General features: G+C 48.8%; 1 protein-coding gene across 7 annotated transcripts; it reads left to right on the top strand.

Annotated features, from left to right (window-relative positions):
• Positions 1-9,991: 9,991 nt before the first annotated feature.
• Positions 9,992-26,735, top strand: LOC309446213 (suppressor of cytokine signaling 1-like). Of its 7 annotated transcripts, XM_082065753.1 has the most exons (4): positions 9,994-10,488; positions 11,599-11,662; positions 21,384-21,508; positions 25,124-26,735. In XM_082065753.1, exon 4 carries the CDS (start codon positions 25,190-25,192, stop codon positions 25,871-25,873), a length of 684 nt encoding a protein of 227 aa, XP_081921879.1. In that variant the 5' UTR covers positions 9,994-10,488; positions 11,599-11,662; positions 21,384-21,508; positions 25,124-25,189; the 3' UTR covers positions 25,874-26,735. The 7 variants fall into 7 exon arrangements, with proteins under 7 accessions (XP_081921883.1, XP_081921879.1, XP_081921877.1 ...); XM_082065751.1 differs by lacking the exon at positions 11,599-11,662; XM_082065755.1 differs by lacking the exon at positions 11,599-11,662 and having other exon boundaries at positions 9,994-10,511.
• The last annotated feature ends 214 nt before the right edge of the window (positions 26,736-26,949 follow it).

Raw genomic sequence — 26,949 nt, 5'->3', positions numbered from 1 at the left:
AGACCCCTTGCACAAACCTCTGCACTTGGTGGGACAACAGGCCTTGGCCGGGAAAATCTATTGCAACTTAACTGCAATCTGAAAATGAGAGAGCATCAGGCACATAGACCTGAAGCACAATACACAGCCCATCTTTGCGAGCCAGGTGCCTTGCACAGAGCCTGGAGAGCCTGGCGAGCAGTGGAATGAACCCACCAAAGACAGTGGCATTTTCCAGCCAGCCATGCAAGCAACAGTGCAGGGTATCACGTCAGGGTCCTCAGGCCTTGTCTGCCACATGTCCCCAGGGCATGGAGAACTTCACCTCTGAGAACTTGTACCCACAAGCAACATCCTCTGAGACCTACATGCTGAGAGCTGTCCCAGGGAGCTTGTTAACAGCCTGGAGGTCTGGATAGAGCTTGTGGATATGTGGTAGTCACCAAATTCATCTGGCACCTTGACCTCTGCTTAGTACCAGTTTTCAGGCACAAGCCTTGTTTGGGATAACCCCAGGATCTTGCTGTAAGTGCTGACCCTGGTAGTATGTGCATCATCATTCACAGGTCTGGGACCTTCTTCCCCACTCCAGCAGCCAGTAGGATCTGGGCTCTCTTTGCTTTGGGTCACACAGAAAGGAAAGGTGTGTTCTCTAGTGAATTCTGACTCCTGTGACTTGCAACCCAAGTCACTTCTCATAGGAGGCTCCATCATCCTTCTCATGGGAAAGAAAAAATTCTTTGTGGAAATCATCAGCAATAGGTGATAGGGGATAGAGCTCCAAGTGTAGAAGGTTGCACTGGGATGCAGCCCTGGACTGTGATCCTATAAGCCAATGCCAGGTTGTTGAAATCTTCTCCAGGTCTCTCATGTCTTCTCCAGCAGTGCTATTTACCCCTCCAAAAGAGAAGCCCAGCATCTTACAATACCACGTATCTCCCCCAGCATCACTGGCAAACCACCCCCCAGGAGGAAAGCCCTGTGCAGGATACATGGCAAAACTTGTGTGCCTCACAAAATGCATTTTGCTGCATTTACTTCTTAGAAGTGCTGCAGGCTACTTGCAGTGGAATTGCTGCCTGTGGACGTGCAAATTAGACTCCACCTGGCAAGGTGTTGGGGTGTTGGCTGGACTGCACTGGCCTGGTGGTAAGAACTGGGAATTAGAGATACCCCATGTACTTAGCAAAGGGTAATTTAACCTCTGTGTCCTTGCAAATGAGGAGAAGACTTGCAAGGGTGAACGCTGGGACATGCAAAGCTGTTACGCTCTGCTGACTTGGAACAGCATTGATCAGTTTGTGCCAGCTGCAGATTTGGTGAGGAAACTTAAAGTACAGCAGATTGATTGCTACCAAGGGACAAATTCCCTGTAGCTGGTTGGATTCAAGCACTGAAGTACTGGCGTATTGATCTATTTATGGTGATTTATTAGTAATAGCCCTGGACCCCAAACTCTCTTGTGCAGTTATACAAGTAAAAAAGCATGCTATTGCCAGCCTAACCGATTTCTTCCAGAGGATATATAGAGGCTTATATACCTCTGTATAAAGCCCGACATTGTGGGCATATGCTGCAGACAGGAAAATAAAAGTGATCCCAGGGCAAAATGTATCACATAACCAGCCCCAGCATGCTGGGTCCCGGGCAGCAAGAAGGTCTGGGGTACTGTTGGGGCCCACAGAGTGGTTCCTTCTCTGAGCCAAGGACCAGCTCCTTCCCTGCTCCAGCAACCTCAAGCAGGGGAAGGATCCCTGCAAGGAGACGAGGGAAATCTGGCAGGTGCCAAGCTGTTGGTGTTGGGTGCAGGCACTGCCTGTGCAGCCCACAGTGGGGTCAGCGGGAGCAGAGCAACACTTAATGACCAGAGGGAAGCCCGCACCTCCCCAGTGTGTGGATCCTTCATGGATTTTGTTCCCTTTGCCATGCACACTGCTTGATATCCCCTTGCCTGATGAAAGCTGCCTGCTCACACCTGCCCCCTGCACAAGGTTGCAGACTTGAGTACTTTATCCCCTAATTTGACTTGTTCTGGAAGGAGAACAGGACTTGTGAAAAGGAGAGGCCTCAATGAGGGGCTGAACCACAGGTTTGCACCCTGCAGACATTTCCCAGGAGATATCTCCCTCCCTTGATCCCCATCCACTAGGCTTGCTTGCCTTGGAGGTGTTCCCAGGAGTCAAAAGGGTTTAAATGAGCTGCCCACATGGGAAGAATTGAGGTAGCATATAAACATTCTGCAGCCCAAGAGGTTCTGCCACCCCAGACTCTGCTCGACAGGAGCAGACCCATCCAGGTACCTCATGTGGTGCACTTTTCCTTTGTTTTTTTTTCCTAATTTCATGTTGAATTTCACTGATGTGAATGAGTTTCTGATGACTGAAATAGCTGCTGACATTTTACGCTCAAAAAATGCTGTGATGGCTTAAGTTGGCTTCTCTCCCCTTGCTCCAGGCAGGTGCCTGTTGCACTCCTTGTCCCAGAGCTCTCCAGCCCTGCAGAAGGCGAGAGAGACAAATGGATGCTGGCTCTGTACCCAGCACAGTCTGGGGCCAATGTGATATTTTAAATGGAAATCTTTGTTTAAGTTAATAAGCCAAGCTATGAGCAGTTGAAAAAGTGGCGTGCATCTGCTCCAGGGATTAACCTGCAGCAGAATTTGGATAGTGGGGCTGCTGGAGTGTTAAATCATCCCCACATGAGCCACCGCTGTTGAGCTGGAAGCAGCTGCAGGCACACACCACACATCAGCTGCAAGTGGTGCACATTTGTATCACTTTATTTGCAACTAATGAAATAGATAGAAACATTTATTGCGTATAAATTATATATGAGCACTCATCATACAAATAAACTCCTGTCTCAGCTTTCCATTTCCTCCTTTATCAGAAAGTCTTTTGTATTTGGGACAAATTCAGGAGTCCCTGCTGGTGCACATCCCTTGGGCCTGTTTTGGTTAACTAGCAAGCTACTCTCCAGGTCTCTCCAAAACCCATACACACCTTTAGAGTAAGCACCTATTTTAATGTTTGAAGCAGCAGGAGAAGGAGAGGAGTTTCTAGCCAGCTCTTGTCTAGGCTTAACCTTCTTTCACTTGGAAAATCTGGCAGATTCCCCATATGCTGAGACAAAATAATAGCGAAAACCAGAAGTAATCTGACACTTGTAATTACAGGCCTACCAGCTCCTTAGTGACCTCAGACAGAATAAGGAAATAGCACATACAGAAATCATTTAAAACAAGGGAAGAGTTCTAGTTAATGCCAAGTCTCATGTGTTTATGGAAAAGAACCCATAAAACTGCTTGGTAACTTTTGGAGATGTAAGTTATAGGTTTGGGTTATGGATTTGGCTGATAAATGTAATACCTGTTGATGTAATAGGGCTGTCACAAGGAATATGATACCGTTTTTTATTTAAAAAATAATTATAACAAATTAATAATTTTTGCAGTAATTGGATTGAAAATTGACTTGCAAGCGAGAAAATGTTTAAGTTGGTACAGGCATGTAACGTGTGTTTTAGAAACAGCCCAATGGTAAGTTATTCCACGTGGGCCACACTTCTGGTCTGGCAGCTCTGCCTGTGGAAGAAGTGACGCCAGCAAAGGCTTGACTCATGGTGTAGGAGCAGCTGACTGTGAGCTCCCCATGCAACACTGCAGTCAGAAAGTCTAATTCCACCCTCAGATGTATAAGCAGGGAATGTGGAGCAGGTGTAATGAGATTAGAGTGCAGGAGGTTACATTGCGTCTGCTAATTCCATGGATGTGGTTACTGATGTGAAAGGATTCCCAGTTTTGACAACTACAATTCAATGAGGAACGTAACAACTTGGAGAGGCTTCCTGCAAGAGCTCTAAGGCCTGTTAAGGGATTGGAAGACATCTTATGGAGGAGGAGCACTTAGGACTGATATGATCCAAGCCTAAATACACCTATGTAGGATTAAGTTTTTGCTCCTCGGGTTGCTGCTCTGCCCAACAATGGTACAAGAAAAAACAATGTAGAGATGAGGTATACATTTTGTAGTGAAGAAAGCCATTAAATAATTGAGCAAGTTTACTTAGGGTGGTGGCAGCTTCCCAGCCATTGGCAGTTTTTGAATTAAGACGGGATGTTTAATAAAAAAACAATGATTAATGTGACAGAGTCTCTTGTCCTGTGATCATCAGGAAAGCAGACCAGTCTGGAAATCAGTCTAGTTCAACCGACGCTGCTGTCAGATGGTACCAGCCTGCAATGCTTCTGCTACAACCGCTCTCAAAATTATAGCCCGTTGCTATACTCCTTCTTGCCTTCAATGTTGTTTTTCTTCATTTAGAGGCTCAGCTTACTCAGCTGAGGAAGCCCCAGCTTCTGGGTCCAGCTTAGGACCTTTCTGCCATGGGGTCTGTGTCTTGGATTGCTCCCTGCCCTCCTTCGGGATGGCCTCTCGTCATCTGGTTTTTGTTTCCTTTGGGAAAAGCCCTAAAGCAGTGGGAACAGGTCAGAACTCAGTGCCTGGCTCCTGTGAGTGGGGTTCAGCATCAACTCCTATCTTAGCATGGGGGAAGAACTCTGGGGAAGCAAGGGCAGGGGTGCTCCAAGAAAGGTCCACCATTTTTGGACAGCACTCCAGGAATGCAGTCTGAAAATGTGGGATAATGTTGGAGTAGCAATAGGCCTCATGGGCACAATGAAACTCCTAACTGAGCTTCTCCCTCCATATCTGGTAGGCAGCAACATTAGGAGGAGTTAGCTGAGGTGGTAACAGATTTATGGGGACACAGAGCCCCCAGGAGCTCACACCTGAGTCCACTGGTGCAGGTATCTCCTCTCCCTGTCATGGATCATCCTTTGTTACAGCTCTGGGGTGTTTGACATGCAGGCCAGATTCAGAGGTGAGGGAGCAGTTCACGGTATGGTTAAAAAAGGCTGGTTTTTTTCTCTGCAGCTGCTTAAATCTGACCTTAATACCTTCCAGTCTATGTAGCCTGGTGCTTTCTTTGAAAACCTAGAAGGTCACTGACTGCTGGGTCTTCCTCCCTCAAATGAACCAGGGAGATGTATGGAGCCATAACTGCACTGGCAACAAGCAGGAACTGCCCTCCCTTTTTTTTCCACTTCTCTGCTTTTGGAGTTTGGCAATAATAAACATACTAGGAGTTGCTAGACTTTTGTCCTCACAGAAATAACCATGCATATTATAAAAACCCAAAGTGGAAGATTGGGGACATTTTCATCTCAGCTTTTTGGGCCTATGTGACTGTGAGGAAAGGAGCTGGTTGTGCCCACCTGCTCTGCTTTGCATGGGGAAGACCCTTCCTTGGCACAGCAGCCTGAACAGCCACCAGCAAAGCATCTCTCTGTCCTGCTGTACCTGGAGGTGTTGGTCGACAGCCGGCTGAACATGAGCCAGCAGCTTGCTCAGGTGGCCAAAAATGCCAACAGCATCCTGGCTGGTATCAGAAATAGTGTGGCCAGCAGGACCAGGGCAGCAATCATCTCCCTGTACTTGGCACTGGTGAGACCACACCTCAAATACTGTGTTCAGTTTTGGGCCCCTCACTACAAGAAGGATATTGAGGTGCTGGAGAGAGTTCAGAGAAGGGCAACAAAGCTGGTGAGGGGTCTGGAGAACAAGTCTGATGGGGAGCAGCTGAGGGAACTGGGGCTGTTTAGCCTAGAGAAAAGGAGGCTGAGGGGAGACCTTACTGTGTCTACAACTACCTGAAAGGAGGTTGTAGCATGGAGGGTTGTTGGTCTCTTCTCCCAAGTAGCAAGTGATAGGATGAGAGGAAATGGCCTTAAGTTGCACCAGGGAAGGTTCAGATTGGATATTAGGAAAAGTTTATTCACAGAAAGGGCTGTTGGTCATTGGAACAGGCTGCCCAGGGAAGTGGTTGAGTCACCAGCCCTGGAGGTGTTTAAAAGACATGGAGATGAGATTCTTAGGGACATGGTTTAGTGGCAGTGTTGGGTTAATGGTTGAACTCTATGATCTTGAGGGTCCTTTCCAACCAAAATGATTCGGTGATTCTATTCCCCACCGCTCCATGAGCCTCAGGCCTAGCGAGGGCTGTGCAGGAGCCCCGTGCTGGGCTGGCAGCACAGGCTGAAACACACAAGCACAGTGCCCTCCACAGCTGTGGGGGGAAGCCAGGAGAGCAGACGGTGTTGCAGACTGGAATGAAGGCACATCAGCAGCACTGTGTGGGGCGCACATTGCACAGCTGGCCATGGCCCCCCACCCTCCACAACACCCCCCCACCCTCCACGACACACAGCATCGCCGGGCATGGGAGCACAGCCGCTTGGTGCTGGGGGTTAGCAGCCTGCAAGCAGCGGCACACGGCTCCCTGCAGCTGCGCTAGGTCACTCAGCTCTGAGCAGCCCCTGTACCTTCGCTTTCCTGGAAAGCAGTTTCTGTTCATTACTGAGAAAGCCCTGCTCTTGGAGGGGAAGGAGGGGCCTGGCCACCGCTTCATGAAAAGGGACCACTGCTTGTGCTAATTTTTTCTCATAGGAGTTGAACTAATACAGCCTCCGCTCGCTCTAAACCACAGAAAGGTGTTTTTGTTTGGGTTTTTTTTTTTCTGGGGGCAGGGTAGGAAGGGGGCTGGGGGATTTTTCTGTGTTGGTTTTGTCCTCCTGGCTTTCTCTTTCTGTGGTGGTGTTGGTTTTTTTTCTTCTTCTGAATGTGTCACTGTGAGTATCTCCTAAAAGGAGGCTTTTAAGAAAGTTATGAGAGGGACCACCTAGAAAGGGGAAGAAGGGTCAAAAGGGAAAACCACCTATGACTGTATGCAGTAAAAGGTTGTACATTTGTACTGTTTGCAAGCTGGACTTGCAGCACATCAGGAGATTGTGGCAGTCATTTCCTATCCACCCCCCAAGCATCCTTCCACCCTACTCTCTGTACCAAATCTCATGCACTGCCTGCATCATCTCTCATGCCAGGATACCCAACCCTGCCCTATGCCTTCTTCTCTCCTTGTCTTCCCATTTGACCACCTGGCAGGAACCCCTCAGGCTATGTCTGGGCCACTTGGATCGCCCCATCACCAGGATGGTGTCACCTCCTACTTACATGCTATCCACAAAGCCAGTGTGCATACTGGTGGGCGACAGCACATCTGGGTCTGGCTGGGGGCCCAGTGAGGCACTGAGCCCCTAAATAATCGGTCACTCATCATCTGGAGATGATGGTCCAGCCCAAACTGAGCTTCCACTCACAGGTTTGTGGGCTGAAGGGCAAAGCAGTACTGACAGATCTAACATGTTCATCCATCTTCCCACCCCAGTCCCCTTTATGTTCTTCTCCTTTTGCTTTTCTGTACCTCTTTTCCTTTCTGCAGATTTTTCAGTGCTTCATTCTCTCCACCTCATTTCTTTCCCTCACCACACTACCTTCTCCCTTTGTCTGGGGCAATGCATGCCTTTTGCTTTCCCAGAGAACCATCTTTATTCAGCAGTTTGCAGTGACTGCCCCAAAATACCTTTTTGCTTCCCACCTCTTTTCTTCCCGCACCTCCCAAACTGACAGGGCCAAATAGGCAGCTTGTGGCTTTCTACCTTGTGCAGGCTGTAAGGAATCTGCACACTGAGCAGGAGCAAAGCTATTAGGGTGTTACTGGCTCTTGGGCTGTTGGATATCAACATCTTTGAACTTACCCGACTTGGGGGTTGCTGAAGAACAAGCAGAGAAATTCCACAAAGCAGAACTGCCCAGGGAGGTTGTGGAGTCTCCTATTCTGAAGGCGTTCAAGACCTGCCTGGATGCCTTCCTGTGTAACCTCATCTGGGTGTTCCTGCTCTGGCAGGGGGATTGGACTGGATGATCTTTCGAGGTCCCTTCCAGTCCCTAACATTCTGTGATTCTGTGATATGAAGTTAGGACAAACTGAGACCTACTGCCTTCAGCAGCTGGACTGCAGACAAAACTTTCTGGAAAAGGTTAATTCTGTCATCATCTTTATCAATTAATGCTTTCATGTTTAATGTTTTTTAAAGTTTTAGTATCAGGGATAGTGAAGGAATATGTATTCTTAGGCAAAGGAAAAAACGAGGGGTAGAACAAAACTTGTAAATCATAAGAACAAATCCTGGCATCTTCTTGGGAGCTATTCCTCTCCAGGCTGTCAACAGCATTCTGGACATCTCAGAAACCCCGTCTTTAGGAGGGATCCACCTTTCTCCAGAGATGCACCAGTAGACAGCGTTCAAAGCAAGTTGCCCCAACAGGACCATTACCCTGCCTGCATCCTCACTGTAATCACATGGAGCTTTTCAGGTGGGTATCCATACGTTGAAAGCAGTTGGAAAAAAAAAAAAAGAAGGATCAGTCCAGTGGCGAGAGCATGGGGAGTCTCTTGGTTCTAGGGAATTTACCTGTATTCTATTTTTCTTAAGAAAACTCAAAGACAGGGTTTGTTTTTCACCTTAAACACACCCAGGTGGTTTCAGGCTAGCAGGGAATAAATGCAGCACCAGCAAAGCCACTGCTTGAGCATGGTTTGGTTGCCGTCTCCTCCTTTGTATCACAGGAGACAAAGCTACTTCAGCATCTTTGTGTTTTCCATCTATAATGAAGCCACCTCAGAGGCACCTCAATCATGAACACATTTTGGGCCATTGTGAGTCAAGTCTGGGCTTTGGAAAACTGTGGTTAATGGTGCCATCGTGTCATGTCTCACCAGCTTTTATTGCTGAAGAGGATTGCAATACATTTCGGCTGTAACTGCTGCGAGATCATGATTTCAAGTGGATGAGAGAGGGAAGAGTGAGACCCACAAACCATCTCCAAGCAGTGAGGCTGGTTGTTACTTTTCACAGGCAAAGATGAAGAATAAAAGCAGAATTAGACTAGTCCATTTAATGTTAAGGCAACGTAGCTGGTACAGTCTGTGAAGTCACCCAATAAATGCTATAAATATCCACAGAGGGAAACGGAGTCCCTACTAGGCAACTGTAAAGCAAACTGCAGGGTATTTTTGAAGCTGCCATCCAAAAATACAAAGAAAAGTGTGACAAGTCTACTTAAAAACCAAAAATGGAACAGATGAGCACTTAGTCTCTGCTGTGATTTAGGGCTCCAGTGGCAGGTCCTCCCACTGAAGCCTTCCTGTAAAAGAATGCTTTGCCCAGACTCCTGTGGAAGTTCAGAAATCCTTCTGTGGTCAGCAGCATCTTCATGCTTGGTTGAAAGAAAAAAAAAAAAACACCAAAACAAGCACTGATGTCTCAGTACACAGTGGAACTTCTGGCAAGGCTGCAGATCAGATTCGGTGGTGTGTTTCTGACTGCTTTGTGCTTCTTAGCAATGCAAAGCAGCTGTAAACCTCTTTTAGTCAGCTGCTCAACCCGCAGTTACAGCTGCTTTGCATCGCTAGAGTGGTGCAGAGCAGCCAGAGCGCGTCTGCGTTGCGTGTTTGCATACAGCTTTTTCAAGAAGGCAATTCATCTGGCACGCAAGCAGCAGTCTCGGATCTGCAAAGGTATACAGGTGAATGAGAGCTCTCATAGCACAATCAAGTCATAGCCTAATTGCAGGCTAGGCCTTAACTGTGGGGTTTGTATTTAATGGTGAAGTTTATCTTTTGTACTATCATTTATCTTCGAGCGATACTACACTTACCGTATGCACCACGTAGAGCATTATTTATATTTTACTTTTTTGTGTGTGTGTGCATTTTCCCATTTTTTCTGTGATTTCCAGTATTTTCATTCGACCTGCTAAGGCAGCAGTGTGTATTTTTAGGCACGTTCCTCAAGTGCACATTATGCTGCTGCTCACTCTGCACTGCCAGGGTGCCAGGTGCCCTTCTGGGGGCTCCTACTGTGCCCGAGCAGAGCTGGGAGAACTCTGGCAGTGAAGGTCAAGGCCAGGACAGCCTCCCCTGTTCTCCGCCGGTGTAGAGGGGCCCTCGTCTGCCGGCTCTGCTGCCCGGGCCCTGTGCACAACCCCCCGCCCCGGTGACTCATGGCCCTGCGGCCCCAGCCCTGGGCACCGTACGAGCTCCAGTGTCCCAGCCCAGTGTTGGAGGGCAGCAGACGGTAACCGGGAGGAGGGGCAGAGCCCCGGTCCCCCGCTGCCGCCGTCGGGCCCCACCGCGACGTCCCTGGGCCGGTTCGTGGCTCCGGCGGGTCCCGGGGGGCGGTGGATGCTGCGGTGCCGCCCCGGTGGGGTCCGTCGCTCAGTCTGCAGCGGAGGGGCTCCCACAGCCGCTTTGTGGGTTTTTATTTTCTTTCTCTCTCTCTCCCAATCCGTCCAACCTTTCCTTTTAAAAAAAAGATAACTTTTTTTCTTCTTTACTTTTTTTTTTCCCCTTGCAAGAGCCACGCCGTGGAAAGACGGGGTGGTGGAGGAGGGAGAAACCCCTCCCCTTCCCCTCCCCCGTGGCTCCTTCCTCGGAAAAGAAACACTTGGGGGGTTTCCTCCCCTCCGCTCCCCGGAGCCGAAGCCGCCGCCGCGGCGCCCGCCCGCCCCGCGGCCGAGGAGGGCCCGCCGGGCAGCCGCGCCACCTCCGGTAAGCCGCGCACCGGCCCCTGTGTGAGTTGAGGGGCCGGGGGGAGGGATGCGGAGTGGGGCCGCCTGGGTTTCGCTTCGGGGCGGGAGAGCGGCGGCGGGGGCAGGGCCGGGCAGCGCCGCGGTCGCCCCGGCACGGAGCGCTCGCTCGCACCGGCGGCAGCGCCGCCAGCCCGCGGTCCCGGCGGTGCCGAGAGTAAGTTGTGCGGCGTTAACTGAAAACGGCCTTTTTGGGGGGGTGTGTGTGGGTGGATGTTGCCTGTCTGTCTCCTCTGGTCCCCCTTTCCGAGGGGTGGAGTGTAGAGGTGCAGACCCAGCTGGTTTGGCTCCGAGGAGCATTGGGGCAGTTGCTGGTTGTAGAAGAAAGAGGTAGCGTGCCCCGGGGGATGGCGGCGAGGATTTGGGGTGCCGGCATCTCTGCTGGCCCTGGGGGGAGACCTGTGCCGTGGTGGGGGACTGGTGGGGTGCTGGGAGCAGCCCGAGGGGGCCTCCCTCGGGGCTTGGGGTTGTCCTTCCGTCAAGGTGTTCTCCACAGCATCAGGGCAAGGAGATGCTCGTTTTAAAGTGAAACCTGCAAATTATGTAACGTCTCAGATGGGTGTGTAGCCAAGCAGCCGAACGGGTCCAGGGAGCGGGTAACTTGGTCTTTGTGCCCCTTCTTTTCCTTCACATAAACTGCTGGAGATGCAGCACACAGAGTGTTAGACTTAGTCTGAGCTGGAAAAGCCAGCTGCCTGCCAGAATCAGAGGCATTACAGGGAAACGGGGTAACTGTGAACCAGGAGTGGATGTGCCCCTCGGGGTTGCCCTTGCAAGGCAGAGGAGCTCACCATCCTCCGGAGCCGGCACAGTCAGAACGCAGCCTCACACCTGCCTTTTCTCAGAAGATCGGTGCCGCGCGCCCATGAAAAGCCTCATCGGCAAAGGTTATCGCTAAAACCTCCTCCTTTATGCAATCTGAGTCATGGTGCTTGCAGCCATGTAGGATCCGCTACTCACTTTTTCCCACAAACACACATGCTCTTACTGAGAATTTTGGAATAGTTACCACCTAAAACCTCAGCTTATGCTGCTCTTAGGATTTTTTTTTTTTTCCTTTTTTAAAATTTAGTTTAAGAGTATGTTCCTTCCTGCTCACTAGAAGCTTGGAAACAGGATCTGGATGAACCCTAGAGGTAACTGAGAGGAACTCAAGAATGTTAAATAAATGTCCCTGGCTTTTTTCTTCCCCGGGATGGGTGAAGGAGGGGGATGTGGCTTGACCGTTGTTCTGGAAATGTGAGGGTAATGAGTATTGTTAGCAAGCTGCTATTTAGGACTGTGTGGTCCAGACGGTGCCATTTGCTAGTTCTAGTCCTTGCAGCTCTCAGAGAACTTAAGTGAAAAACCCAGTCACATGTTGACCATGCTCAACAATGTAAAATGGGGTGGGATCAGAAATAACTAGTTTCCTGATGTTTCATTCCCTGTTGACTGTGCCCTTAAGAGGGTATGCAGACATATCTTCTTTCTCCAAACAATTGTGACTGCGGTTCAGATGCTGCGTGAACGTCAAATAGCCCATTCAGTCACAGCAGGGCTGCGGTCATGTGCTTAAAAATTATGCACATGCACAGAAGTTTGTGGAACTGAGGCTCTATTATCACATAATGTTGGTCTTGGTTGAATGAAGTTACGTCGAGATGTGGCCAGTCGCTGCAGATGAAGCCAAGCTTTGTTTCTGGGTATGTGATTTAAAACGTAGTTGTTGAAGTGGGGATTCTTGTCTCTTCCAGAATGGAAGGCTCTTAGGCACAAACCCGAGGGATTACTGGGATGCCAGCCTCCTACACAGGTTCCCATCGTTTCCTGACCTATGCTGGGATCTGGGCCTTTGTTATTTCTGTGCTCTTTGTTATCGTTCAGCATGTCATATGTCCTTCAATAACCTGGCTTGCTTATCACTGACTTAAATGTAGTGGGGTTGAGAGGTAGCACAGGGCTTTTGTTTCAGATCACATTGGAAGGCACAGGCAAACTGTGCCGGGGTCCCAAAAAGCAGGCATAGAGGAGCAGCAGGGAGAGCCTGAGCTGCTGCAGATCCCGCTGCAGTGCGTCCCTGCCATGACTGCCCAGAGAGGGCCAAATTCAGATTCTAGGTGACAGCTTCAAACATGCAGCCGGTGCCTCTTACCCTCAATCCAACTGGGAGTCCTGTGAAGTTGGTGGTCGGTTTGCGCAAGGGTAGAGCTGGAGTTGGGTGGTGTAAATTCTTAGTTGTTGTCACTAATACTGTGATTGCATTGCTGAGAAACAAAGGAGAAAATATGCCTTTTGGAGCTGAGTTTCTTCCCTTGCTCCTCATTTTCTCCATCCCCGCTGGGGCTTTGCTCTTCCCTCCCAGTCTTTCCCTGCAGCTCCTCACCACCCCCATCTGCCCTAACAACCCACAGGCTTCTCTCTCCTGGTTTCTCCCACCTTAGCATGGTCAGCAATAAACAGATGGTGCCAGTACTTGAATATGACATCATTTCGGTCGGGTTGACACTGTGGTTAGATTAATAAAAGCTTTGGGGAGGTGACATGTTCCTGAGCTGTTATTCCAGGCCGCTGCAGACCTCAACTAGTGGTGTTTGCCAAAAGCGCACAAGCCGGGAGAGGTAAATGTAAATGTGGATGGTACAAGAACTGAGTATGCCATTCAGGGATGATATATTTTTGCAGAGTAAATCTATTAAGTGTGTGTGTCATTAGGAGGCATCATATATTTATTTTAAATGATGCAACTAAATGCTACATTAATTAGACCCTTGTTTACATGTAAGTAGAGAGGCAGAAGGCAGGCATGATATCAACTTACCCCATTCTATCCTGTCAGTCTGCTTCACTACTGGCTGCTCTTCTGGTTTGCATTTGTGCATATCCTGCAGCCTTCTGCCTCAGTAAGGTATTTATTAGGTCACCATTTTGCCAAAATTGGTCTCAGACCCTTAAAAAAAGTGCAGTGGTGTTTGATGTAGCAGGATTTGGTGGCTTTGTGTTAGTGAGTGGTCAAAATGACTCGAGTAAAATTCATTTCCCCCGTGACCAAGTGCAAGATTTCATGTTAAGATTTGAAAGTGAGTGGTGTAAAGTCCTACTTTTTAAATTTCAGGGAATTTCTGCTTCCCTTCGTAGGTATTTAATAGTATGAAAACATTAATTCAATTTTAGTAAAATCGCTAAATGCTGGTTTTGTGTTGTCTTTGGAGACTTTAGAGCTGCCCCCTTATTTTCGTCCTCTTCAGTGGAGAAATGAAAAGGCCTGTGTGCACTTCACAGGAAATGAGTGTCTGATACAGGCTTGCAGGCTGCACATTTCCAAGAACTGCTCTCAAGGTATTTTGATAATGCACATTCTCTCTGCCTTCTCCCTTCCTGCTCCCCATGCGTTTTCTGTGTCTCTGCTTGTTCACAAACACACGCAAAGTATGAGGGAAAGAATTGAATGGTGCCAATATTAACTTTGCAAACAGGCTACTCTAGCTTTACATCTGCTCTTTTGGAGCTGTGGCTGGTAAAATTGGGTTGAGCTGGCAGCATTCAGTTGCCTTTGTCTAAGCAGAGAGTTTTTGTCCTCCCCCTCACTGCCTGCAAATGCTGAAGAAAAATGTTGACTTCAGATTGTGACTTGTGCAACAGGGGTTTTTTCTGTGTGTGTGTGATTCTGCAGTTCAGAAACAGTTTGGATCTACTTTCATACTTCCTCAGTAGCAAACTTTATTTGGAAACTTAGGCTGACGCTGTCAGGGAAGAAAATAAGCGTGACTGTTAGCAGTTGGAAAATATCAGAGATCTCCATTTGTGCGGTCTGAACTGCATAGTTGGGCTCCTGTACAGAAGGTGCCTTGCTAAAATTGAGAGGGGGTCGGTGTGGGTTTGCCTGGGTCAGCACGCTCATAGTGTTGTGCAGTGATGGTTTGATGAGGCTTTTTGACAGACCAGCAGTGTTGTTCTTCATCTGTATTTGAGTTCTTCCTTGTTTTCAGGTGGGAGTTTGAGATGTGGAGGGAGGAAAGCTGGAGCTGGAGAAGCATTCTCCAGTCCTCCCTGCCAGAAGTTATGTTTGTCCTCCGAGGTCCAGCTAAGTGACGTGATGGACCAAGAGCCCCACTCAAGGGGATGGCGAGAGAGAAGGAATGTCTCCTACCAGCCTCATTGCCACAGCCATTTCTGATTCTGAGCTGCTTTAGCAGTAACCACTGAAATCTGCCGTTTGCGTAGGATGCACACTGATATTCAAGTCAGCACATCCAAGCAAGTGATGCTGTTCTCTTTCGTCATTAAAAAATGAGATAAAAATGGGCTGAGCTACTTCTAACTACTCTGCAGCAGCTCCATAGTTGATTCCTCATCATGACTTTATATGCCATTGTTTACTTCTTCAGTTTTGCACGACTAAAGGGCGTTTATGCTTTGTACTGGGCTACCCTTAGTCTTATATAAAGTTTGAGTGGTTAGGAGGTGGCTTAAAAAAGTGATGCTAAAAATCCGAGCCCTTTGCTGCTGAATTCCTCTGCCTAAAGTCTAAAGCATAGCGTAGTGGGTGCTTTACCGAGACAAGGCAGGGACATTTGAGAAAGAAGAGAAATGAGACTCTTCAGATCAGCTCTTTCACTTTCCCCAGCAGCAGCATTTTAATGTCTATGTGATTGGAGTTTTTCCTTTTATGAGTTTTAAAATTAGTTACTTTTCAATCTCAGTCACCTTTGAACTTCCTCTCTTCTAGTTTTATGAAAGAGCGTAAAAAGAATGGCCCGATTGTGCTGTATCTTTCTCTTGCATCCCCCTGTATCTCTCTGCTCTCTAAACTGAGCATGAAGTTTCTCCAGGCTCTGTCTAGAACACTTACATGCGACTTCTTATCGCCCGTCTTTAGGCCCATCCCCTTTGTTTCAGCTCTGTTTTTATTTAAGGTGACTGGAACTGAATGTATTATCTCAGGTGATGACATTACTGTTACGCTCCCACCCATCCATTTTGCAACCTTACGCTCATGTTTGCTTCTTGGTTTTTAATGACTGCTTTTGCATTCGGAGCTAGAGCTTTCCTTAATGAACCCTCAGCGTGGTTACTTGGCTCATTGATCAGCTGCACCACTTAATTTTTTGCTCTTTAAAATACAGAGCCAAGTCTGCATGCACTTGCATTAGTCAGGACAGAGTCTTGCCCCTGACCCTGGTACTTGCCAGCCTGCCAAATCTCGAGTGACCTCTGACTTCTCTGGCCTGCGGAGAGTGAAGTGGTTTTGTCACTGTTCACCCTGGGAAGGTGATGGAGGGGGCTCGCTGCTTTTCCAGCTGACCGCCTGGATTTAAGTAACGCAAGGCTGGCAGCTGCCTGCTGAGGGGAGAGGTTATACCTCTGGTGTTTGAAGTGTCATGGGCAATAGCAGCTTGAAGACAGGGGGAGATGATTTCTAGAAAGGGACCTGGATCAATGTGTGTGTTTGGATGGGCAGGGGGAAGGGAGCCGCTGGCACCTGATCTGGGGGAGGCTTTGGGCTTCTTGTACTCACCAACCCATCACAGGGAGGGATGCTCTGCAAAGTGGTCAATATGGGAGGAAGGTGCAGCGGCTGGGAGGGTGGCAGAAAGGTGGGTGGATATGCAGGGGCTGAAATGCCTTGATTTCCTCAGGACACCCCTTTTCCATGTCCTGTCACCCTGGAGCACGACTGCTCCTTGTCTTCTGCCCATCTGGTTTACAGGTCCTGGGGTGCTGCTGGCTCTACCTCGTGCACTGTGTCTCACATTTTGTTGTACTTCTGACATGGGGAATTTGGGGAAGCGCAAGGTATGTCCAAGCAACTGTTGCTTCTTCAGATATTGTCTTCCTGATGGGGAGCTTTGTCTGGGGATTGCCTTTCCCCTGCAGCCAGGCAGACATGTGCTGCTCCTGCCTTAGCAGTGTATGTCAAAAAATGTTCCTTACAGCACTTGCAGCCCTCTGGAAGCTGTTTCGATTGAGAGAGCACCTCTCTTTGCATCTCAACGAGCCATTTCCAAACTCCTTCAAAATCCCTGGGTATACTCCACTGTGTCCAGCTGACTCTGCTCTAATGTCACTTTTCCCTGTCTCTTCTGATGGAGCCCTCCCCCACTTTTGCCCCTTCAGGTTAAACAACATTAAGTACTGGGGAATCTCCTCACCATCCTTTGCAAGAAAAAACAAATATCTTCTTATGTAACTTTTCTGTGCTGTCCACTTGGTGACATCCCAGTCAATTAAATTATTCCCCCAGAGGTCTTCTGGTTTTGATAGGCTGAAAATGCCATTCATTTTCTTGGTTTTGTTTTGTTTATCTTGGCTACCTGCCATCCCCATTTCATGACAGCTATCCTCATGTAAATTTGTTCCCTACCGTCAGTAATTTATATTGCTTTATATCAGCTTTGCCAGGGTGAGCTTTTTATCTTCTGAAGGATTATTGAGGTGGTAGAGAGATTTGGGCAGGGACCGTGGTTTTGTAGCGTGTGTGTTTGGTGCCTCTGATCCATGGCAGAGGCCCTTGCAAGCTGTCACACCTGCAGCTAATACCTGCGGTGTCACCTGTGTTTTCCCCAAGCCTGTCCTCTTAGCCAGACAGCATCTCCGCTCCATTGGTTGTAGGAAGTCTGCATGTTCTGTCACTTTAAGATTTCCTAAATAACTCCTCATGACTTTTTTTTTTTTTTTTTTAATTTTTATTCTTTTCACTTTTGACTCTCAGGACTGGTTTCTTTATTTTGTATGTTGGAAATCCCCTGTTACAAAACTTAGTGCTGTGCATTTGTACTTTGTGACCCTCACCCCCTTCCTCTGAAGGCACGGTCCCTGTACTGCCCTATGGCCCCTCACATCTTCTGAAGCTTGTCCTTCTTGAGAGCCAAGGGAGGATCTCTGCCCTGTGCCTCTGTGTTCTGGCTCACGTTGGTGAAGTGCCCGGGACTCTTCTCTAAAATTCTAGTTCTGATCATGATACTGAACCAGTTTTAGCTGCAGACACTGCTCATTTCTCAGAGTTCGCTGCTTCTTGGAATTCCTTTCCAGCTAAATGCGATGGTTTTGATAAGAGGGACCGCTGACAGCCTTCGCTTCTCAGGATTTACCAGTTTCTTCACACAGGGCGCTGGAACAACTGAAAAAAGTCAATTTAGCTGGCAGAGGCTGGAATGGAGGAAACATACCTGTGCTGCTGGTCTGGGGATGGTGGGGCAGTGATCTGCCCCAAGGGAGGGCAAGGACACCACCCCGGCTGTTGCTGCCCTGGGCATCGCTGCCCCCTTCCCACCGATCCCCTTCTCCCAGCGGGGAGACAGGACAGAGTGTTTCCAAAAGGGAACCATGAGGGACTTGTGTTGTCTTGATCTCCTCGTTGTGCTCTCTCCCCATCTCCTCATTTCTTCACCTAAACCAGGGAGAGCCCCGTCCGCCTTGCCGGGGGGCTGTCCCCCAGCCGGTGGGCAGTGAGGAGGAAGGGGAGGCCGGGCAGCCACGGCGGCTGAGTTCCGGCTGAGCACGGGGCTGGGCCTTCACGTAGCTCTGCTACCGACACGCATGGGGATGGCTGCTCACTGTGAAACTGCGAGGCTTGGGAGCAACACAGCCTGGCTTCCCTGGCTTACCGAAAATCTGCCGTGCTGGCCAGAGGCACGAAACGACGACTCTCTTCCCTTTAGCCACAGCAGGATAGCCTCAGCTGCAGCTTTGAAACTTAGTAGTAACCCATACTGATGTCCTTTCTCTAACTTTCTTTTTTTTTTAAATTCTCTTTTCCTCAGTTACAGAAAAGGAAAAAGAACTGAACCAGAATTCAGTCTCCAGTAGAGGCTGTTCCTTGCCAAAAGTCAGTAATTTTGGTAGTTTCACTTGCTGTGCAACAGGTTGTAGTTGCTTGTGGCTACTGTACAGCAGCCTTTGAGTTCAGGGAAGCAATGTGGCTTCTCTGTTACTCTGAAAGGGCAGGATTAGTTTCACACTGGGCTACTTCTACAAGGAGCGAGCTGTTTCACTTGGAAGCAGTTGTTCTGAACGTGCATAATATTTCCAAGGTATGAGTAGGGGACCCTGAAAATAGGGTATTTCCAGCTCATTCGGTTAGTCCAGCAAAAACAATTAGCTTTCCCTGTAAACTGTCACCGTCCCTTTTCTTGAAGCATGTTACACAGAAACCAAACATGCTTGCAGGCTTCCCTGCCTTGAAGAATACTCAGTGTACATCACACTGTCTTGTGGGTTTTCTTGGAGTAACAACCTTTTAGCCTTTGTCAGCAAAGTGTCATGTTAACGCAGAAAGCATGTCGTAGAAAAATATGATAAGAAGTACAAAACCTAAATATCAGATCCATGGGAAATTATTTGTGGTTTTGAAATGTGTTCTCCAACCCCAACATTTTGGAAAGGGATTGATGGCTCTCTGATCCTTGTGGGTCCCTTCCAACTCAGGACATTCTATGATTCTGTAAGGCCGGTCCTCCTGCAAGGTCTCCAGCAGCTGGTTCCTGGAGTCTGTGTCCAGGATTCTCCTGCTCTGTGTCTTTACTGCATGGAAGCACGAGCTGTCACAGTGCGTGCTGTTTCAACTTACTTTATATAGCATTTATGTATTTTTTTTTAAATATTGCATCCTTCTTGAACACTAGTCTTGCAGGGAAACGCAGTTTTGGTCTGGGGTGTGCGTGTGTGATGTGTTTTTTTTTTCTTTTTTCCTCGTATTCCCTCATGTGTCAGACGTGATGGCAGCCTTGCACCAAACCCTATTTATAGCCTATTTATAGTGGCATAAAAGATAGAGGGAACTGCAACGTCTCCTAGGCCTGCTTTGTGCTGGAGAAATTGGCTGTGATTAACGCTGGTCCTCTGAGCTGAGCTGCGCCACATTCCTCGCCTAACCACAGCTCCCTCTGTGCTCTTTGGCGCACGTCTGTCTGTCCGTCTCCTGCCTTTCCCTTCACGCTCCGCGAGCCCTTTCTGGATCAGCCCTGGTTGCCTTGGCCATAGTAGGATGCTCACAGGGGGCATTGGTGTGGCTGTGCAGCCACGTACCGTGGCGGTGACATTGTGGTTTAAACTGGTGCCAGTGTGTGGCAGACGGTGGCAGCTGTGGGAACCAGGCTGGCCCACCATTAAAACCCAGTGCTGCGTGCTTGGCTCTTACCAGGGAGGTTTCTCTTCCAGAAGTTGGCTCGAGCTTTCCTTTGAAACATCCTCTCCAGCCACAAATCAGTAGGCAGCGCATTTTTGTGGGATGCAGACGTGCAAGCAAGGGATGTCTGCTCGGGCTCTGCTGCCTGTAATGGGGAAGCTGCTGCAAGGGATTGTATCTCAGAGAGAGCTTTTCCAAATTATCCCCATCTCCATCCAACTGCTCTGGGAACTGCGGGATTGATAACTGGGAAATGCTGAAGCTGAATGGAGTGGGTGGTGTAGTAATGGGATACACCAGCAGTTCCGTGAGCTGTGAGTCACCGTGGCTTGTGGGGTATGTGCCTGGGCTGGACTTGGCTCAGGAGAATGCAGGGAAGTGATGTTAAATCATGGAGCCCAGGTGTAAGTGAAGCCTTGCAGAGACTGCCTCTTGAAGTCATGCAGAAGACTGGGTTCATTGTTTGAACTTGCTGATGGATCTGCTAATATGGGATTGCATGGGTGGTGGGTCTGCTGCTCCACTGGGTCAGCAGGTTTAGTTTTCCATCTGTGAGGTGAGAAAGTAAAGCCTGGAGAGCCAGAGAAGCAGGACAGAATGGTACAGGCCACAACAGACTGGGTTGCTATTCAGATAACTCAACAGGCAATGGCCACCTACTCTGTTTCAGATAAAAGACTCTAAATGTTGTGTGTTGCATTGAACACAAGTTTGAGTTTGGTGTACTGAATTACAAAATCTCAGAATAGTTTGGGTTGGAAGGGACCTTCAGAGGTCATCTAGTCCAACCCTCTGCAATGAGCAGGGACATCTTCAACTAGATCAGGTTGCTCAGAGCCCTGTCCAGCCTGGCCTTGAATGTCTCCAGGGATGGGGCATCTACCACCTCTGTGGACAACCTGTGCCAGTGTTTCACCATCCCCATTGTAAAAAATTTATTCCTTATGTCTAGTCTGAATCTCCCCTTCTTTGGTTTAAAAAAAGTTGCCCCTCTTTCCCATTGTAACAGGCCCTACTAAAAAGTCTGTCCCCATCTTTCTTACAAGCCCCCTTTACTTATTGAAAGGTCTACCCAGAACCTTTTCTTCTCCAGACTGAACAACCCCAACTCTCTCAGCCTGTCTTCATAGGAGAGGTGTTCCAGCCCCCTGATCATCTTGGTGGCCTCCTCTGGACTCGTTCCAACAGGTCCATGTCTTTCTTTTGTTGGAGGCCACAGAGCTGGATACAGAGCTCCAGGTGAGGTCTCACAAGAGCAGAGGGGCAGAATCACCTCCCTTCATCTGCTGGTCACGCTTTTGGTGCAGCCCAGGACACGACTGGCTTTGTGGGCTGCGAGCGTACATTGCAGGCTCATGTCCAATCTTCCATCCACCAGTACGCCCAGGCTTCCTAACCTTAAGAATCCTTAAGCTAATTCCTGTTGTTGTAATCTCTTAACGTTCAGATTTTACAGTTCCTGCTTCCAGGATTTGATGGCAACTTTAAGGTCTTAGTATTTGCCCTTAGACCATCTGTGAGCTGCCTGGACCTAATCAGCTCATGGCTTTGGAAGTAATAATAATGATAACAACAATATCAATCTGTTGTCGTCGTTGCTATCTGAAGTGCTGTATAGATGTTTCTACAATAATACTGGTCAAAGAGGTTGAGACAAACAACCTGTTCCCAGTTTTGTTGTATTTTAGGTCCGTGTTATGGCAAGCTAATGGGGTTAGTCACCTCTGATGGACATCTCTTTCTTTTCAAAGGATGGATCTGCTCATAGGTAAAGCTTTGCAAAAACTGCAAAGTGCCACATCGGAGCTCTTGAATTTGGACCATTTCCAAGCCTGATGTCCAGAAACTCATCTCTATGGGTGGTATATTTAAAGAGGTAAGCTCTTTCAAATGTCCTGGAGGAAGAGTGCAAGAACAAATCTTAGCTGAGTACTTGAAGCTGCTGTTGAACGTGCTGGATTTGTCAAGCCCCAGGGCACAGAGCTGGCTTGGCTGACACCAGTCGCTGTGTACTGTCCTCTCATTTACTAGAATTGTCTCCTTATATGAAATACGCTGCTTTGCCTGGTTAGTGAGCGAGGAGGAAAGCAGAATGCCCTGTGTCAAGAGCACTTATTTTGAAAAGCTCTTGAACCTGCAGTAAATCAGAAGGTCTGGGGAAACTCATCCAGCTTTTAATTAGTGGGACGCCAACTTTTTAGGGTATATTGCTTTGGCCACAAGCACTGTTCTGACTGTCTTGCAGTAGGGAGGCAGTAACGTGTTTGGGCGTTGGGGTATTTTGGTCATTTATGGAGGGAGGGGGAGAGATAGCAAATCATAGTGTGGCAAATCAGAAGAAGAACTAATTATGCATATGTATTTCATTACACCCTTGGGCTGGCTTATTCCTAATCCTGAGAGTCAGCTCATCCTCCTTGACGTGGGAGGCCATGTGCACATAGGACCTGTTGACCCATTAAAAGTTAACCTTAAAGATAATATCAGGAAACACTTCTAGAACTAATATTAATACAACTGATATTGCACTGCAGGCCGGGCAGTCATCTGTTGGAAATGGGTCACTGAAACTAAACAAATTCACACCATCTGAGGCTCTGACCCATATGTAGATTTCAAACCGAGTGAACAAATTATGAGGGTGCTATTTTTGCATTTACTTTGAATTTGAAACGATGACACAGTCTCGGTTCTTAGTCAGTCAGACTTCCAGTAGCAGTGGATTTTTCTTAAAGGACTTGGGAGAATGACTCAAGGTTGAAAACTGGGACAAACAAGTTTATTTTTTTTTCCCGTCAAACGGCATCAGCAGCCTTAAACAAATTTTCTATCTGTTTGTTATTTTTGAAACTAGCCTGGAAATCAAAGACAGCTGCCTGCTTCTGTTTTCCTGCTTGAATTTGTTCTCCAAGCTAGACCCATGAGATTGGCAAAATTTCCATTTGGATCCAAGAGAAGTTGCTGTTTGGGCAGAGTGGCTGCTGGTGGGCCCGGGGCTTCCTCTCGCACCCGTCAAGGCTGTGCTGCAGCCTGGGAGGCAGCTGGTGGGAATATGACCTTCTTTTTCTATAGTCACTGATGTCAGGGGGCTCTATAACTTCCTCACTGAACAGAGGGGAGGAGGAGGAGAAGGAAAGGGACAGAGACGCTGCAACTTCTTGTGGCACCTACAGTGCTGAGTTTTTGCTGGAGATAGATGGCCACAGTCGCTGCACGTGGCAACTGTGTTTGTTTGCGTTCTGCTCACTAAATCAGCTTCCCCTGAGATTTATTCTGACTTGCTGAACCATCCGAGCAGCTTTCAACTGCTGCTGGTTTTTTGGTTTTTGGTTTTTGGTTTTTTTTTTAGCAGAAAAGAAAAAACGCAACTTGATGAACTCTTTCCTACCCCTCCCACCTTTCTGTATGCGTGGAATTTCCCTCCCATGATGACATGTAGTGAAAGGGCAGGAGCTGCAACATTCAGAGTGGTACCAGGGACATTAGTGGGTTGTGGAGTGGAAATCTCAGGGCTAGAAACCAGAGAAGCTTCCCAGGCTGCTCTTGGAAAGGGAGTTTGTGGCTCCATGTATGTAGATGTGCCTGACAATTACATTAGTGGTGTTACTGTTCAATATTGAGAGAGATAGAATCATAGAATCATTTTGGTTGGAAGAGACCCTCAAGATCATCGGGTCCAACCGTTAACCCAACACTGCCACTAAAACAGGTCCCTGAGAACCTCATCTACGCATCTTTTAAACATCTCCAGGGATGGTGATTCCACCACTTTCCTGGGCAGCCTGTTCCAGTGCCCAAAAACCCTTTCTGTGAATAAATTTTTCCTAATGTCCAATTTAAACCTCCCCTGGTGCAAGTTGAGGCCATTCCTCTCATCCTATCACTTGCTACTTGGGAGAACAGACCAACACCCTCCATGCTACAACCTCCTTTCAGGTAGTTGTAGACAGTGATAAGGTCTCCCCTCAGCCTCCTTTTCTCCAGGATAAACAGCCCCAGTTCCCTCAGCTGCTCCCCATCAGACTTGTGCTTCAGACAGCTTTGTTGCCCTTCTCTGAACTTGCTCCAGCTGGCACGAGCACTGAAAGGAGCGCAAGGCTTTTAAATAGCCAGCAAAGAGCGCAAGATAAGGGGAACTTGGCAAAGAGCTAAGCCTAACCTAAAGCTCTCCCTCTAGTGCAAACCATCCACAGATTCCCAGGGGGGCTGCCTGTCCGCTGTGAGCCCTGATGCTCCCGCGAGTCTGCAGTGGGAGACTGACAGAGATGGAGAAGCGTGTCTGTGTCTGCTCCGCTGCAGGCTGTGTGTCAGCAGTCCGTCCTGCTCCCAGCACGGCTGCACTGTCAGCGAGTGTGACTGGGTTAATGGAGTATGTCAAGGGACCGAGGGCAGGGTTTGGTGGTGAGCTACTGACTTGTCAGGCCTGGGGAAGTGGTATGTAACAGCTCAGCTTCTCGCACAGAATGAGCCTCTGGCTTGGGGCTGTGGTTTTTATGTTTATGCATATATATATACACACACACACATGCAGAATATGTATTTATATGTATATGTAATTGAAATGACTTGGATGGCTGATGGCAACACTGAGTTCAAGATAGTGCATTTCCAAAAACAGACAGCCTGATGATAACATGAGGTGCAGGAGATGAGCAGGGTTGTGACCGTACAGGAGGGCACGTTAAAACACAGCACATGAGCAGGGGACAGTGAATGGGAGAGGGCAGCATCGTCTGATGGCTGGGGTAGATGTCCCTCTGGCAGAGACAGAAGTTGAGGATCTGGAAAGGCCTGAGCAGAACCATTCCTGTGACATCAACAGTGCCTAGTATCAGCATTAGGTGGTCTGTCTGGTAGCAGTCCCAGCCCTGTGGTTGATGGTGTAACATTTCTTGATCGGTCTTGATCGGAACCCTTTGCTTTTTCCTGGCACGGTGAAGCAGGCATGAACTGAGGTAAGGCAGTGGTTCATGGGGTTTGCTGGGAAAGGCTCATTCCCATCTTCTGCCTCTTCTAAGTCATGTTGTCTGTCTTTATGTCAGAGAAACCTTTCCACCTTTCATGGAATGACAAAGTGAAGGATATGTTCCTGCTTTGGAACATTTTTACCCTTCTGATTTCAGGTGTCATTTCCCCTTGCCAGTCTCAAGGCCACTCTGAAAAGCACCTAAACACCCAACAGAGGGAAATCTCAAAATACCATGATCTGCTAGGTTCAGACCAGCCTGCTGAAGGGTGTGCTGGGGAGTCCCTGGCTGTCAGTCACTGAAACCCAATGGGTGCAGAGCTCTGTAAGTGCTGCCTTGTGCTGGCGGAGGACTCATATGGAGCCCTTCCTGCACATATATCCTCGATTGTCCCTGCATCTGGGGGTTGGTGACGTACAGTAGCTCTTTGCTGCTCTTGCTGGTCTTTCTCCCCTGTGAAGTGTCTTCACTCACCCAGTTAGAAGAAGGTATTGCGTTTGCTTCACTCTCGTTCTGTCCTGCAGGCTGGATGCAAAGGAGGAAGCATGATAAAGGCAGCATCTTCCCAGGATCCATGGGCTCTTTGAGAGATGATCAGAGGGAGGCCAGATGATCTGCACAACACGCACACCACTGTTTCTCGTCCCCAAAGGCAGCATCGGAGTGTTCTCCCCAGCCCTGCGCCCCCCGGCTTGCCCGATCGTTTCCGTATGTTTCGCAGCTGTGAGTGGGAGGTCCTGGAGCGGTCCCTCCACATCCTCCAGGCCAGCGACTTCTACTGGGGCCCCTTGTCTGTGGGGGAGGCTCACGCCAAGCTCCAGCGGGAGCCCGTCGGCACCTACTTGGTGCGGGACAGCTCGCAGGGGAACTGCTTGTTCAGCCTGAGCGTGCGGATGCCAACGGGGCCTGTCAGCCTTCGAATCTCTTTCCAGGAGGGTTATTTCCGCCTGAAGAACTGGTTTTCAGACTGCGTGGTCCGGCTGCTGGAGCTGGTGGTGGCGGGGACCCGGAACAACCCCTTGCACTTTGATGAGATGGGGGGAACCCCCCTGGTCTTCTCCGAGCCCCTGTGCCGGAGCCGCCGGGCAGTGCCCACGCTGCGAGAACTGTGCTGCCGGAGCCTGCCTGCCAGCGCTGCCGTGGGGGACACAGCAGGACAGGGGGGCTCCTCGGGTTTGTGCTTGAGAGAGGAGGTGGTCTCACCCCTGGGTGGAAGAGGAGGGTCAGAGGGGAGCATCATCCCCAGCCCCTCTCCATCATGTGCTGGGAGATGACACCACGTGTCTGGGAGACAAAAGGAGGTGCCTGTTACGTGGCTGTGCTGGTGGGATGCCTGCCATGCTGGTGGGGCTGGACTGGCTGCTGGGAGAGGAAGGGGAGGGCAGGGGGAGCAGGGCTGGAGCCCGCTGGCTGTGACGGCTGTGTCCTTGTACGTGCACAGCGTGTGTGACCTTCCCCAGAGATGCCTGGGGTAAAGCCAAACCTGAAGAGCAGAGATTTTCCCCTAGCCAATCAAGTCCTGCTCATTGCTCCATTTATAACGTATAAGCTTGAGAAGAAGGTGAGTTGCCTGTCCTCCCAGGTCAGCCCTGTGTTTTCCTCTGCCCTGAAGTGCCCAAGCTCGTTTCTGCTACAAATCTGCCCTCATGGTGTGCCTGAGCCCAGTCCCACAGCTGTGCAGCTTGGGCATCAGTGGGTACAGCCCCTGTGCCGACCGGGTTCCCACGTAGCTGCAGCAGAGCAAGAGCACGTTGTGCTCCTTGCAGCACGAATGTGATGCCCACCACTTCAGAGTCCAGTGTTTGCACAAGAGGGGAACCATTGCAGCCATGTACGATACATGCAGCTTCACTGGCTTTTGCGTTGCTTTGTTTGAACAGATTTTTGGGAGCACAGATGAGTTACGTTATGCTAGGGGCATGGTATTCTTGCAGAGGTAACGCTCATCTGGAGAGTCGGGTCTGCTCCCAGAGGGTGTGAATGGATGGGATCCAGTGCCCTTTCTTGTGCTCATCTCACAGTGTGCTGCTGCCATCTACAGGAAATAAAGACATTTTGGTTTTGCCTTTAAAAGGGCAAAAAAAATTTTATACAATACTTTTTTAAAAATGTAATAAATGTGTTTTTTTATACTTATTTTCAAGAGTCAATGAATATATGGTGGTATTTTCATTCCCTTGCAGTACTGGAAACCTGGTTAGTTTAGTGCTCGGACATGGTAATCAAACTGAAACTGGGCAAGTGAATTTTTTACAAAGACCAAAAGCAGGATGTAAATGAATGGTCCTGGATAGGAACAATAAGCTTCATTCATCTTATAATGTAATCAAGTAAAGAATTTTCTAAACAT

The sequence above is a fragment of the Streptopelia decaocto genome (genome assembly GCF_964273445.1).
Source record: "Streptopelia decaocto genome assembly, chromosome: 1".
Lineage (NCBI taxonomy): Eukaryota > Metazoa > Chordata > Aves > Columbiformes > Columbidae > Streptopelia > Streptopelia decaocto.
This window is presented reverse-complemented; position numbering and strand designations above follow the sequence as displayed.